General features: G+C 42.1%; 1 protein-coding gene across 2 annotated transcripts in view; it reads right to left on the bottom strand.

The window, feature by feature from the left end:
* The window catches only part of OSBPL9 (oxysterol binding protein like 9), a 124913-nt gene that overhangs the window by 24603 nt on the left and 85715 nt on the right, over positions 1 to 14595 (bottom strand). Inside the window, exon 9 of one of the 2 annotated variants that reach the window (XM_067535455.1) lies at positions 11707 to 11745. The exons of the other annotated variant lie outside the window; for it this stretch is intronic. Coding sequence (XP_067391556.1) covers positions 11707 to 11745 — 39 coding nt within the window. The remainder of the gene's footprint in view (positions 1 to 11706; positions 11746 to 14595) is intronic. 2 annotated transcript variants of the gene reach the window in all.

The raw sequence follows: 14595 nt of genomic DNA, 5'->3' as shown, positions 1-14595 counted from the left end.
AGTATAAAATCACCACCACATTTATGGGCATAGCTTTGACAAAAAGTATTTTTCATGGACTCTCATAGATCATCTCAACATCCTAATCCAACTTCCATTAAAGTCAATAGATTTCCACTGACTTTCAGTAGATGCTGGATCAGGTCCTAGAAGACCAAACATTTCAGAAATGTACAATGCAAGGGGTTTTGCGCCAAACAACTTATCTGACTATTCCTCACTTCACTGTTCTAATATTTTGTTATATAATATATCTATGGCTTCCTGTCTATTTACAGGAAAATGTCTTGGACTGCTATATTTTAGCCTTGACAGGATTAGCTTTTTATCAGTAAATATTGGTAAACATCAATCTCACTGTAGGCACATAAACCAACAAAAATATTTCTATTGATAATTGAAATGGACAGATAGAAAAAGAAAGAAAAATGCTGCTTGAGAACTTCAGTAGAGTCAAAATCCAGTGATTCAAACTTTTGAATTAGGCTGGTTACAAATGGACCAGTGAATGATTAGTAAAAACAGGTTTTCTTTACTAATTTAAGGATGTTTACTTTGTGCATTTTGACATGTGATGCTGACAATTTGTGTTTTAATGTTTTAAAAAGCTTTAACTTTTTTAATTTCAATATCTATTGTCAATAAATAATTGTCTGACAATTTCCTGCAACTGTACACACTTTAATCTAATTACATTTTCAAAGAATACTTAAACATCAATATTATCCTCAAAATTATAAAAAAATAACTAAAATAAAAATTGAATTCTGCCACGCCTAGCTATATTGCTTTATGTTATTAACTGGATATGTAAGGCAGATCCTGTCCCTTTAATCCTATTTTCAGACTATTTTCATTGCCCTTTGTGGTTTGTGCTGCCCCCCCACCTTTTTTTTTTTTTAAAAAACAAATGCCCTATTTAAAAAGAAAAATGTTTAAAAAAAATACGGCCTATATTCATTATTTCACTCCCTTTTATGTGTAGGGACCTTCATGTATTGATGCAGGCTGTGGTAATAGCCTACCCCCCTTCACTTTTCCCTATTTAGTGGTAAAAAGAGTTTGATAAGTATTAGTTATATTGGGTGTCAGTGGACGCTGAAGATTTGAAAGTTCTTCATAGTCATTTATTTAACTGGCTCAGATTGAAGCCACTCTCCTCCTCCTAGTGTTGAGAAATCTGCAGTTTCTTAAGGTTTTGAGAAATTGCTTCTCTAAAGCTAGTGCTGATGTAACACAGAGCAGTTTATATGTGGTAATTAGTAACCCATTACTACCTTTTTTTAGATCAGTTCCCTCTTTGCATTAGGGACACAAAACTATCATCCCTTGAACAGTTTTTAAAAAATATCACCACAAGAACTTGTGGGTATGTCTACACTGCAATTAGACACCCACAACTGGCTGTGCCAAATGACTCAGGCTCTAGGGGCTTGAGCTGCGGGGCTGTTTAATTACATGTAGAGGCTCTGGCTTGGCTGCAGTCTGAGCTCTAGGACCCTCACACCTCACAGGATTCTAGAGCCTGTGCTCCAGCCCAAGTGCAGACATCTACACTGCAATTAAACAGCTCTGCAGCCTGAGACCCACAGGCCCGAGTCAGCTGGCATGGGACAGCCATGGGTTTTTAATTGCAGTATAGACATGCCCTCTGTGTACATAGGGGCACTCTGGCAATAAGAGTGGCTGTAATGGGGAGAATACAAAGCAAACATTGATTTTCCAATACTACTTTATCTTTCCTCTTCCTCCCACTCAACTTACTCCGCAATTTCTATATGGAAATCAGGAGCATCAATAAAACATATTTCTCCCTTTTCACACAGGCTAAATCTAAATTCAAACCTCATGTCAGAACCTTTAAGAAACAATAGCACTAAAGTAGACGATTTAACCCAGTAACTCCAATGTTTCCTAACTATGAAAGAACTAATGAACATTATCAGTAGCAAATTTTTAAAGTGAATATTTTCACTGTCACAAAGGCTCCCCACTCCCACTCCAAGTAGCAAATTAACCCTCTATTTTCAGGACTGCGCACCTGCAAATTTTCATTCATTATTCTGCTTTCCTAAGAAAACATATTCACAATACCCAATATTGGCCAGCTCAGCAATAAACATGGCCCACTGGATTTGAATTTTTATATTTAAATATAAAAAACAAGGTTACTTACCAGTAACTGATGTTCTTTGAGATGCGTTGCTCATGTCCATTCCACTATAGGTGTGCGCACATCTCTGTGCACGGTTACCCGGCACTTTTTTCCCCTTAGCAGATCCCATAGGGCCGGCCCCGGCGGCCCCTGGAGCCCAGAGCACATGCTGCAGTATATGAGGCGCTGCCAGCCCTACCCCCCCTCAGTCCCTTCTTTCTGCCAACTCCGGCAGCAGGGACGGGGGGTGGGTTGTGGAATGAACATGAGCAACACATCTTGAAGAACATCAGTTACTGATAAGTAACTTTGTTTTCTTCTTCAAGTGCTTGCTCATATCCTTTCCACTCTAGGTAACTAACAAGCAATATCTTGGAGGTGGATCAGAGTTACTGGTGAGCTGCCCTCAGCACCGCTCTGCCGAACCCCACATCCTCTCTTGACTGCTGGATGATGGCATAGGGGGACATGAAAGTATGCACCGATGACCAGGTGGTGGCCTTGCTGATGTCCTGCAGGGGCACTCTCTCCAGGAAGGCTGTAGATGAGGCTTGAGCTCTGGTTGAAAGGGCTGTGATGGTTCCCAGAAGCGGCACTCTCGCATGCTCGTAGCAGAACTTGATGCATGACGTAATCCATGAGGAGATGTGTTGGGTGGAGACAGGGGAGCCTTTCATCTGGTCGGCCACTGAGACGAAGAGCTACGTCAATTTCTGGCACAGCTTTGTACACTCGATGTAGAAGGCCAGGGCTCATCTCACGTCCACCAAATGCCACCTCCTCTCCTCCTCTGAACCATGAGTTTTGAGAAAAAACACGGGGAGAAAAATATTGTGGTTACAATGAAATTGGGAAACCACTTTAGGAAGGAAGGCCAGATGCAGCCTCAGCTGAACCTTGTCCTTACAGAACAATGTATAAGAGGGCTCTGAGGTCAAGACCCTAATCTCGGAGACCCTAGCTGAGGTAATGGCCACTAGGAAGGCTACCTTCCATGAAAGCATGAGCAGAGGGCACTGGGTCACGGACCTGAGGATAAAGCCTTTCCACCCCTTGAGGAACCTGACCGACATCGGATGGGAGAACAGCAATCTCCCCTCCAGGGGCTGATGGAAGGCTGAAATGGCCACCAAGTGAACCTTCAACGAGGCCAGTGCCAGACCCTGGAGCTTTAGCTGGAGTAGGTACTCCAGGATCACCTGTACAGGCGAGAGGCTGGGCAGAATACCCTGGGACTCCGCCCAACAGATAAACCGCCTCCACTTAGCCCGATACATGACCTCTGTAGAAGGCTTCCTGCTGCCAAGCAGGACTTGCTGGACCTGCACCGAGCAGGCTCTCTCCCTCCATCAGCCACAGAGCCTCCAGACTGTGAGGTGCAGGGTGTCCAGGTCCGGGTGCAACAGGCGACTGTAGTCCTGAGATAGGGAGCTCCAGGGGTGGGGTGATCGAAAGGTCCAGCAGCATGCTGAACCAGTGCTGTCTCGGCCACGCTGGAGCGATCAGTATAACGTTCGCTCTGTCCCTCTTTATTTTCAGCAGGACCTTAGGCAGGAGCGGAATGGGCGGCAACGTGTAATGAGGGTCCCCTTCCAGTCCATGAGGAACATGTCGGAAATTGACCCAGTCTCGCGACCCCAGAGCAAGCAGAACCTCGGAGACTTCGTGTTCCAGGCCGATGCAAATAGGTCCAGTTGGGGAACGCCCCACTTCTGCAAGATCATAGCCACCACCTCTGGGTGCAACGACCAGTCGTGCCAGGGGTAGAAATGACCTGCTGAGGCAATCCGCCTCGTTGTTCCTCACTTCCGGGAGGTGAGAGGTTGTCAAGTGGAAATCGTGCCTTACGGCAAAGTCCCAAACATGGATAGCTTCATCACAGAGGGCCGAGGAGCGCGCTCCCCCCTGCCTGTTTATGTAAAACATGGCTGCGGTGTTGTCCATCAGCACCTGCACCACTCTGCCTGTCAGGAATTGGAGGAACACCTTGCACATTAGGCGAATGGCCCTCAGCTCCTTCACATTGATGTGCAGGCGCCTCCCCTCCCCCGACCAGAGCCCAAGTGCCTAGGCTGGCGCTGATGTGGGCTCCCCATCCTACATCTGAAGCCTCGGAAATTAGGGTAACTGACGGGACCAGTTTCCTGAACAGAACGCCCTTCATCACTCCCCTGGGAGTCCGCCACCAGTTTAGGAAGGCTAAGACGGGCAGGGGAACTGTGACTACCCAGTCCAATGGGTGTCTGCTTGGCACATATACTGAGGCCAATCACGCCTGAAGCTGTCTGAGCCTCAGGCGAGCTAGTCTCACTACATATGTGCAGGCTGCCATGTGGCCTAACAGCTGTAGGCAGTGCCTGGCTGTTGTTGTGGGGCATCAGTGCAGCTGGGAGATGATAGAGACTATTGCCTTGAAACATGGCTGAGACAGGAAGGCTCTGGCCTGGGAAGCGTCCAGGGTGGCCCCAATGAACTTTATTCGTTGCACTGGGGTTAGTGTGGACTTCTGTTCGTTTATGAGTAGTCCCAGCCTGCTGCACGTGGAGCAAGTGAGGGTCACGCTTTCCTGCATTGGGGACCTGGACCTGCCCCTGATCAGCCAATCGTCTCAGTAAGGAAAAATTTGCACACCCTTTCATCTCAGGTGGGCAGCCACTACCGCCATGCACTTGGTGAACACCCTTGGAGCCAAAGATAGGCCAAAGGATAGGCTATAAACAGGTAGTGGGAGCAAACCACCGTGAAACGGAGAAAACGCCTGTGGCTGGGGAGAATAGACACATGAAAGTATGCATCCTTGAGGTCGAGGGCGGCATACCAGTCTCCTGGATCCAGGGAAGGGATTACGGAGGCTAGGGAGACCATGTGAAACCTGAGTCGTTTGACATATTTGTTTAGACGACGCAGGTCTAATATGGGTCTCAGAACCCCCTTTGCTTTGGGGATGAGGAAGTACCTTGAATAAAACCCCTTCCGCCTTTTGCCTTGAGGGACTATTTCCACCACTCCTATGTTGAGGAGGATGTCCACCTCCTGCAAAAGGAGTTGCTCGTGAGAGGGGTCCCTGAAGAGGGACAGAGGGGGAGGGTTGTTGGGGGGGGGGTGTAGATGTAAATTGCAGGGCATAGCCCCCCGAGACTATCCCAAGGACCCAATGGTCCAAAGTGATTTTTGCCCATTTGGGATAGAAGGGCCTTAACCTGCTTAGGAAGGGGCAGGGTGAATCCAGGAGAGCAGTGGGGTGCCTCCCTCGGCCGCACCATCAAAATTGTCTCCTTTGGTTGCCTGATCTCCTGGGGGGCCCTTGCTGGGGAGCTAAGGACAAGCTGGGGGGCTGATTTCTTCTTCTAAACCCCCTATTCCTAGTGGGTTGGAAAGGCTTCTTTTTCTTCAGTGCCAGCAATATTGCGCAGTGCCACGTCGAGGGCGGCGCAGACGGTGCACTCTGTACCGAAGTCACGCTCGGTTTGAAAAAGAAAGCCTTAATCTCAGCAAAAAGGTATTACTGTGCCACTATACCACACAAGCTGATCTCAATAAAAATCTTAGGGTTCACAAGTAGACATTGCTAAAAAACTTCCATAACGAGGCAGAAGATTGTCATTCATTTTGAAAGCTTCTAAGTAGTGCTCTGGCAGTAATCAGTGTTGGGTTTTGGTGGAATACCCATTACTGAAGCCATCTATGTGGGGTTAAATAGATTTTTCAAATTACATTAGGCTGAAAGTTCCTCTTCAACAGATCACACCAGTTGCACATATAATTAAATGCAGAAGTATTATCAGTAATATGTTTGCATATTACAGACTTATTTAAAAAATGAGAAGTATTTTTATCAGAGAAAGTCCCAAACAGAAAACTGCATTCAGCCCATAACTAGGAATTTTTAACTTCTCCTTTTGATTTACTCTTCCTAAATTTCTGCTAGTTCACATAGTTATTTACACATCTGAGATCTAATATTGGTCTCCATCAAAGATCATCGACGTACAATGAAATTCCACCATGGGTATTATTTCAGGCACACTTAAATTTACTCCTTTGCCATGGTTACCGGTTCTCTGCAATATTGCTCTGCCCAGTGTTCACAGAAAGGAAAGCGTAGCAAAGCTTGTGACGAAACTGCATTATATGCCACATCTACCATTAATTAATGATGTTTAATCAACCACATCGTCATCTGCCCTCACATCGGCTGTTGTGATAAATTTACCGGGTGAGGGATTTATGGCAGAGGATGAGTAGCGAGCTTCATGGTCCGCAGAGAAAGTGACAAATAATTATGTTCTCAGACCCCATTCACGCCAACCTGGGTTTGATTTACTGTGAAAGCAATGGAGTCTTCTGAAACGATTTCGTACCAGACATGAATTTGCGCTGCAGCAGAATTTCGGTGGCATTTTAGAAACAGTCAACTATGTCAATGTGGGCAGCCAGGAACCATGACACATGCTGTTGAGGACTGCAAAATAACAACTTCCTGGAGGTCATGCCTTGAACATGATTGATCAGAATGCTATGGGTTGGCTTGACTGGATTGCATATACCAAATAATAATAAATCCCCCATTCTTTTTGGGAACCAGAAAGTACTTGGAATAAAGAAGGAGACAACGGTCCCAACAACTACTAACAAGTTAAATTTACTAATACTAACTATCCTAACTACACTAACAAACTGAGGAGGACTGGCATGCTCTACACACCCTAACAGGCTGAAGGTGGCTGAGAAGGAATTGAGAGCAGTTCACCAGTGCATCCCTATTGGTCTTCAGAATGGGGCATGATAATGTTTAGGAAACATGTATGGATCGAATGGGGACTGTTACAAAGAATCTCCATGCCAAGTGGAGTACCTGTAGGGACACTACTCAAAGTGCACATCTGCAAACAAACCAACAATTTAAATATTTATCCCAAAAAGTACAACACAACGAGAAACCAAGCAATTTAAAAATGTCATTTCCCTGCCTATTCCTGATTGTAAGCAAAAATACCAGATGATACCACGACACTAGTGTTCTACATTCTATAATAAATAAATACATAATACAGAATGGGTCAGCACTTGATTCTGTATCCTCTTCAAGGTGCTTATCATAATCTTTAAGGTATTTCATGTTTCAGGTTTAGGTCTGAGTCTGCCTCTTCATTTACAGCCCTACAGAACTGCTGTGTTTGATACAAATGCTATAGTTGATAGAACAGTGGGTAAGACTTCTGGTTGGCAGAAGCAGTGTTTTTGGGGGGTACAACTCCTTACCACAAAAGTGATAAGAATGAGCCAAAACCTGACCATTTCTAGAGCACAATTCAAAACCCATCTTTTTGCACAAGTTTTGTCTCAGTAATAGTGGCTAAGAACAAACATTTCTCATGGCTAGAAAATGGTATATTTTTGTTTTATTAATCTAAAGTAGCAGCAACCACATAAAGGAAGGAGGGATACCAGAGTTCCTTACAGACACATTTCATGCAGTTCTTAAAGTCTGCATTCTGACACGGATACCAACATGACAGATGCTCTAGAAATACATAGACTGATCCTCCCCACATTCACACCAGGATGGCTCCATGGTATAAATGGGTCTACATGGCTGCTCTGACATCATAGCTGGGTGGAAATTTAACAGTGTGACTTTTTCCAGAGTCGGATTAGTCACCGTTGATAGTACTATGGAGCTGAAGATGGCATCAGAGGCAGAGTCCCCAGTAGTCACGTAGTGTTTTGAGAACGTATGGACTGATGCCCTCATCGCCGCTCTACAGATCTCTGAGATAGGGACATCCTTAAAGAAGGTGACAAACAAGAAGGTTGGTCTCGTGGAACGTGTATGGATCGAGTCTGGTGGGGTCATATTACAGAACTGGTATAATTGTTTGATGCAGTTCAAGACGCACTTGGAAACTTTTGGGCTGATATAGCTGAGCCATTAGAACTCTCTGCAATAAAAAGGAATAGTCTAGGGGACTCCCTGAAGGATTTTGTCCTATCAAGGTGAAATACCAGGACTTTCCTAACATCTAACATATGCAGTATGGCCTCCATATTGTCTTGGTGAGGCTTAGGGTAAAAGGCTGGAAGGTGAATAGACTTGACTCATGTGGAATGATGAGGATACTTTAGGAATGAACTTGGGATGAGACCTAAGTGTGACCTTATCTGGGAAGAACACCGTGTATGCAGGATGCACCATCTGGAGGCGCTCTTTCCCGGATTCTTCTAGCCAAGGTAACTGCAATTAGGACGACCATTTTCATCAATAGGAGTGACAGTGAACAAGTGGCCATGGGTTCGAGAGGGGAGGTCTCATTAGCCCCTTCACCACCAGGTTTAGGTCCCATGCAGGGGTAGGCAGGCGAAGTTGCAGGAAGAAGTTTGTTATTCCTTTCAGGAACCTCTTAGTGGTTGGGTGTGAAAGAATTGAATGCCCTTCTACATGTTCGTCAAATGCTGTAATAGCTGCCATGTGAACTTTAAGGGATTCAAAGACAACTCTGATTTTTTAAGAGTTAGGGTGTAGTCAAGAATGAAAGAAACTTGATTTAATTAACTTTTTTCCTTATGTATGCAGTACATTTAAATGGGTAGTTTTAGTTCACTAAAACAAGTTTAAAATTCTGTTTTTGTACAGTTAATTGACTTAAGCTTGACACAAGTCCCAAGTAAAAAGAAATGCATCATTCATCATTTACTAGCATAATAAAAATGTAAAAATTAAGAACTTGAATAAATATACAGTAAGCTATAGAATTGATTAAGTAAATGTGTATCGATATACTGCATCCCCCTGGTTAGTAAAAAGTACAAAATGTAGTTTAGGGCTATATTATGTTGCAAATCAACATGGTTTTAATGGCTATACCAATGAGAATGAAATTTAATTTAGGAAAATAATAGAGTACAAATGCAAAATTATATTAAAATCAATTATTTAAACCCAGGTTTTCTGCTTGGTGGTGTTAATCATGATTAAAACTGATGATTTAAGTTATTTTGATTTAAGGAAAACTATCCTGCAACCGGATGACACAATGTTCAAGAAGACCACCCCCCTCTACACTTAGGCCTTGTCTATGCTGGCAGCAGGGTATAGGGTATGGATTAGTTACACAACACAGTGAAATGCAGGCTGTGTCCACGCTGTGGTGTGTAGCTGCATGTGGCACTGAAAGGTTATGGTGGGGGGAAGCCTTTCCCTGGTGCCTCCCGCATTCCAGAGCTTCTCCCCACTGCCAAAGCTTTTCCCTACTGCTGAAATTTTTCCACTGAGTCAGGGAAAGGCTCCAGCAGTGGGGAAGCAGCAGAATACTATACTGCTAAAACAGTAATGTAGATGTGAGAGGCACTATTTGGACATGTAGAGAGCCACACAGGGTATTTAAAGTTCTGGCATCTCTTTACTTGCCTGCACAGCATCTTACTGTCTACACTACTATTTATATCTGTGCCAGGGAGGTGTACAATATATGTTCTCTACACGCCACCATAACTGTAGACATAGTCTTAGGGTGAAAGCCTGCTCTCACTAAAGTCAGTGGAAGTTTTGCCATTGACTTCAATGGTGTCAGAATTTCATCCCTAATGTTCAATATGATGTTTGTTAACATGTACTAATTAAACAGTTTTTTTGCCCACAGATAATTGGTACAGCTGTTACTACAACCTCGGACTAAAAACGTTGTTCATGTCCCTTCACTATGCTTTATGTGGGGGATTTTAGCCCTCTGTCCACATCTCCAAACTCTCCTAAGTATTGCAGAGAGAGTGCTGCTATACAATACTGCTGCATGCTCTCTCTCCTCCCTCCCATACAGCAGAGCTGTTCTGCTACATTTAGAGAAATATCCCTCCCATGCAGATAGGATAATTTCCTATATATGTTGGAAAGGTAACTTCCTATATATTTGTATGTATTTAATTTTATGCTATATTTACAACAAGCATTAAACAATGTCTGCATATACACACTGATTTCAAAGTTCAAGTAGACACTTGCCCATGTAAGAAAAATATTATATAACTGACACCCTTTTAACACGCATAGATGCACAAAAAACTGAGTGGGCATAAAAACTGGTCTACCCTCTCACCCCCCCGAGAAGGTCCCACTGCATTGGAGGGAGAGTGGGGGCAAGCTTCCTTTGTTGCTATCAGTAGAGTGGAGCATCAAGCCCCTGTGCAAGCAATTTGGCACCTTTCCCTAGCACTAAATTCTCAAAGTTCAAAGGGAAAAACTGTAATTTCACTTTCAAAAATCTAGATCTACATAATTACCAGATGATAAACATTTACTTTGACGATTAGAATAACCCATTTTGTTGGATTGCATCTGCTCTTTATTATCATGGGAACAAGTTCCCAAAAAAGATTCAAAGTTCTGATGAGCTATATATAAATGAATTTCCAGATCTCAAGTATGCTGACAAGAACTGGTCTCTACTGTTTTTGCAAGTGCTACATTTAGAAGAAGAAAAATATGAAACTGTAGAAATTCTACAGCTTGTGTCGATGCCTACCTCAGAGGCTACTTCTCCCCATGCCATGCCATGGCAGATGAGGTATTCTTTGTGAGGGTCCCTTGACTCTGGAATTCGCTTGAAAAAGCCTGAGTTTTTAGGCCTTCAGGATACACTACAAAAGCCATCAATTTGAGAAGGCTTTTGGGGATGGCTGAAGGGAAGGGCTCTAGGTGGAGTGGAATGATGTATACTTTGCTGTTTTCTTAATGATTTATGTTACATTTTTCTTATTGAATTATGCTGTTAAGCGATATTCCTATTGCTTGGAAGCATAACTGTTGTCACAATGCCTTGAACTTGTGCACAGGATATTTTACATGCTGAACAGAAATATATCCTATAATCAAGAGTAGATGCCATGGAAGAAACAGACAAAGGGATCAGAAATTACATTTTCAATTGTAATGAAAATAAACTCCAGTTTTTAGGAAATTAAGTTCTATATCAACCAGTCCCCTATCAATACAGATGTGATTCATACTCTAACAATGACAAAACAAAGAATGTGGAAACAGAAGTCATAAAGGACTGAAAACAAAGATAAAGAGAAGTTATATTAAAAATGAGATATGGCTGAAGCAGACTTAATAATAGAATCATCTTTTCTGTGTCTCAGATGCAAAATACCATGTAGAAAACACCAACCCAATCACAGCATGTAGACAACAGAATACTCTCTTTATAAAGTATGTCAGATTCAACATAAGCATATTTCTATCCCAATCATTTCCCCTTACATCTGGCTCACACACAGATTTTAATTGTTTAAGTACATTTAAATAAACAAGGATATCTTCTTAAATGGTCGTATTGTGAATGTAAGTAGAAAACCTGGAAATTATAATTTTTCCTAATGGTAATGATGGATGGCCAACTGCAGAAGCTAAGGTTTCAACAGATAAAAAACAAGACATTTGAAGCAGTGAATAAGAGAAAGAAGGAAGTTTGTTGTAAATGAGTGGAAATTCAGGTCTCTGTTCACATGTTCTGCAGAAATAAAGGGAAATAAACTATTAGATTTGAACTTACTATAAGTCCATCTGCGTGCTTCTCCTCATTACTTTGGTCCTTAAGGAAAAATGTTAAAAATATTAACATATCAATCTTTTATACTTAATCAGTTATGTATTATGTGACAATTATACATACTGTATGTTTCTCTTAGAAATGTTCAACTTGTTTAAAAAAAAACCCTAAGTGACTTTTGAAAATAGGATTTTTGAAAATTTTATCTATCACACCTACAAGAGAGCATAGTTGTTGCCAGCAAGGTTTTAGCATGGTTTCCCTTATTAGTGCAGGTGAAACTTTTTGCCTAAGAGTCTATAATATAAGCATAAGGGCTGAAGGGAAAAAAAAAAAGCCTGTCCACATAATCAGGGGAAATCACACTAGCAACAGCCAAGCCAACATCATTTTAGTTGGCAGAGTTCTGCTCCCTATTTGGGGTAAGTTGTACCAAAATTTCCTAGTAATAAATACTGTAATATCAGCCAGCACAAGCAGCTAAATTTAGTTTAACTTTCTGACATACGGTAAGTCATAGTTTTATTCAGTATAAACCTAAAGAGGCATTTGCAGAATATTTTCCCAAATTTCCAGTTGTCAAAGTTATGGACAACAAAAAGAGCTAAACTGTCAAAGAACATCTGCTATAAATCATCTAGAAAAATACAAGAAAAAGCAGCAGTTACATTTATATATACACATCTAAAGAGTATTCAAATATCTAAAGTGACACCATTGTACTTTTCATGAGCTATTTATAGATCAAGTAAGAAGTTGCCTTGATTTCAATATCTGACAGTTGGCAATCTCTTACATACCTGTTTTTCTACATATCTAATGATGGGATATTTAGGGCCAGGAGTTCCCATTGGGTTTTAATTCAAAAAGAAAAACCAAACTTCACCCAGCTAATATGAGCCACTCCTTTGACATGAGAGTTTTTTCAGTTTGCTCTTGCCATCTCTTAACATTATGTTTATAAGGAAGTAAAATACACAGGATAATCTACATTTGTGGTTACTTTGAAACTTACTACACTGCCTCAATAAAACAGCATAGACAACACCATTACATGGAGGGGGAAAAAATCCTATGAGGCCCAGCAGCAGACATTTTAACCAAAAAAGGTGATGCAGAAAAAACAAACACAAAAAGTAGAGGTTCACCTTGTGCAGTAACTGGAGTTCTTCGAGATGTGTCACCCCGTCAGTGCTTCACCTTAGATGTGCATGTACTTTTGCGTCTTTGATCAGATATTTTTGGTAGCAGGGCCCGTTCTGCCCGCACATGCGCCTACACATTCTCATGTCCTGTACTGAGGGCGAACCACCCTCAGTTCCTTCTCTACTGCAAAGTCCACACAGGCAGCTCTGAAGCACAGCGGAGGAGAGCCGGTAGTGGAGCACCCACAGAGACACACTTCTCTAAAAACTCCAGTTACTAGACAAAGTGAATAACTTCTCCTCCTTCGAGTAGGGTCCTTGTGGGTGCTCCACTTTAGATGGCTCCTTAGCAGCAATACTTTAAGGAGGTGGGAGTTTTGGAACAGAGTCCATGTCTGAAGAAAGAAATGCACTACCTACTGCCACATCTGATCTTGCAGTGTGAATCACAGCAGTCAGAAAACCTGTGCACAGAGAACCATATTACAACCCTGCCGATTTTAGCAACAGAAACGTCTGAGTAGAGCTACCAAAACAGATTGTGAGCTAGTATTGTGCAGTCACTCTTCAGGGAAGTGTAACCATAACAGGCAATAATATATATAGACATCTATTTAGGAAGTCTCTGAATGGAGACAGGCGCTCCCTTGTACCTAACTTAAATAGAAACAAGGAATCTAGGGATCTTCCTAAATGACCAAATCCTGTCCCAATAACAGGCTAACACACTCCTAACATCTAGACTGTGAAAAGCAGACTGATGCGGTTTAGATAGAAAAACCCAGAAGGCGAATAGTTTGGTTGGTATGAAATTCAGAGGACATCTTAGATAAGAACTTTGGATGGAGGTCATAAAGATAACAAAGCAAAGAGATGATCTGCCATTACAGCCCCCATCTCTCCAACCCTTCAAGTAGAAGTGATAGTCACTAAGAAGGCAATCTTTATAGATACATATAAGTTGAGAAGGAACTGATGGAAGTTCACCAAATATAGCCCTATATAGCCTTGGTACAGGGCACGAGGATGTGTAGAGTGTATGTGTAGGCATAACGGGTACTGCTACCAAAAGAATCTCCCATCAAAGGCGCAGGGACGCATACATACCTGAAGTGAAGCACCCACATGAACAGTACTTGAAGAAAAAGTCTAAGTTTCTTACTACTGAAAGCTGGCATGCTTAGTTTTAATAAAAGCATATCTGCTTCCCTGATATGTCTGTAGTTATAATATATATCATTGCTAGAACACTAATTATGTAAATTCATTACACATGTGCAAGATCAAAGTTGAGTAATTTCAGTTGTCATTTATACAGAGGGCTCTTCAATCTATCACAGAAAGGTATAACACGATCCAATGGCTGGAAGTTGAAGCTAGACAAACTCCAATTAGAAAGAAGGTGTAAATTTTTTTGAGGGTAAGGGTAATTAACCATTGGAACAATTTACCAAGGGTCATGGTGGATTCTCCATCACTGGCAATTTCTAAATCAAGATTGGATGTTTTTCTAAAAGATATGCTCTTGGAATTATTTTAGGGAAATAGCCTGTGCTATACATCAGGTCAGAGGAGAGAACCATGCTCCCTTCTAGCCCTGGCCTATGGATCTACAAAAAGGAATTAGCCAGATTTTGTCTCTGTGGCTTTGGAAAGAGAATAATGTTGGAATATCAAATGTTTATAGACTAGAGAACTAAATTGAAAGCTTAACAGTGACAGCAATAAGCAATTTCAGGGCTACCAG

The sequence above is a fragment of the Emydura macquarii genome, unplaced genomic scaffold (genome assembly GCF_026122565.2).
Source record: "Emydura macquarii macquarii isolate MOO-44397 ecotype Brisbane River unplaced genomic scaffold, CSIRO-AGI_Emac_v2 contig_3506, whole genome shotgun sequence".
In the NCBI taxonomy this organism is placed as follows: Eukaryota; Metazoa; Chordata; order Testudines; family Chelidae; genus Emydura; species Emydura macquarii.
This window is presented reverse-complemented; position numbering and strand designations above follow the sequence as displayed.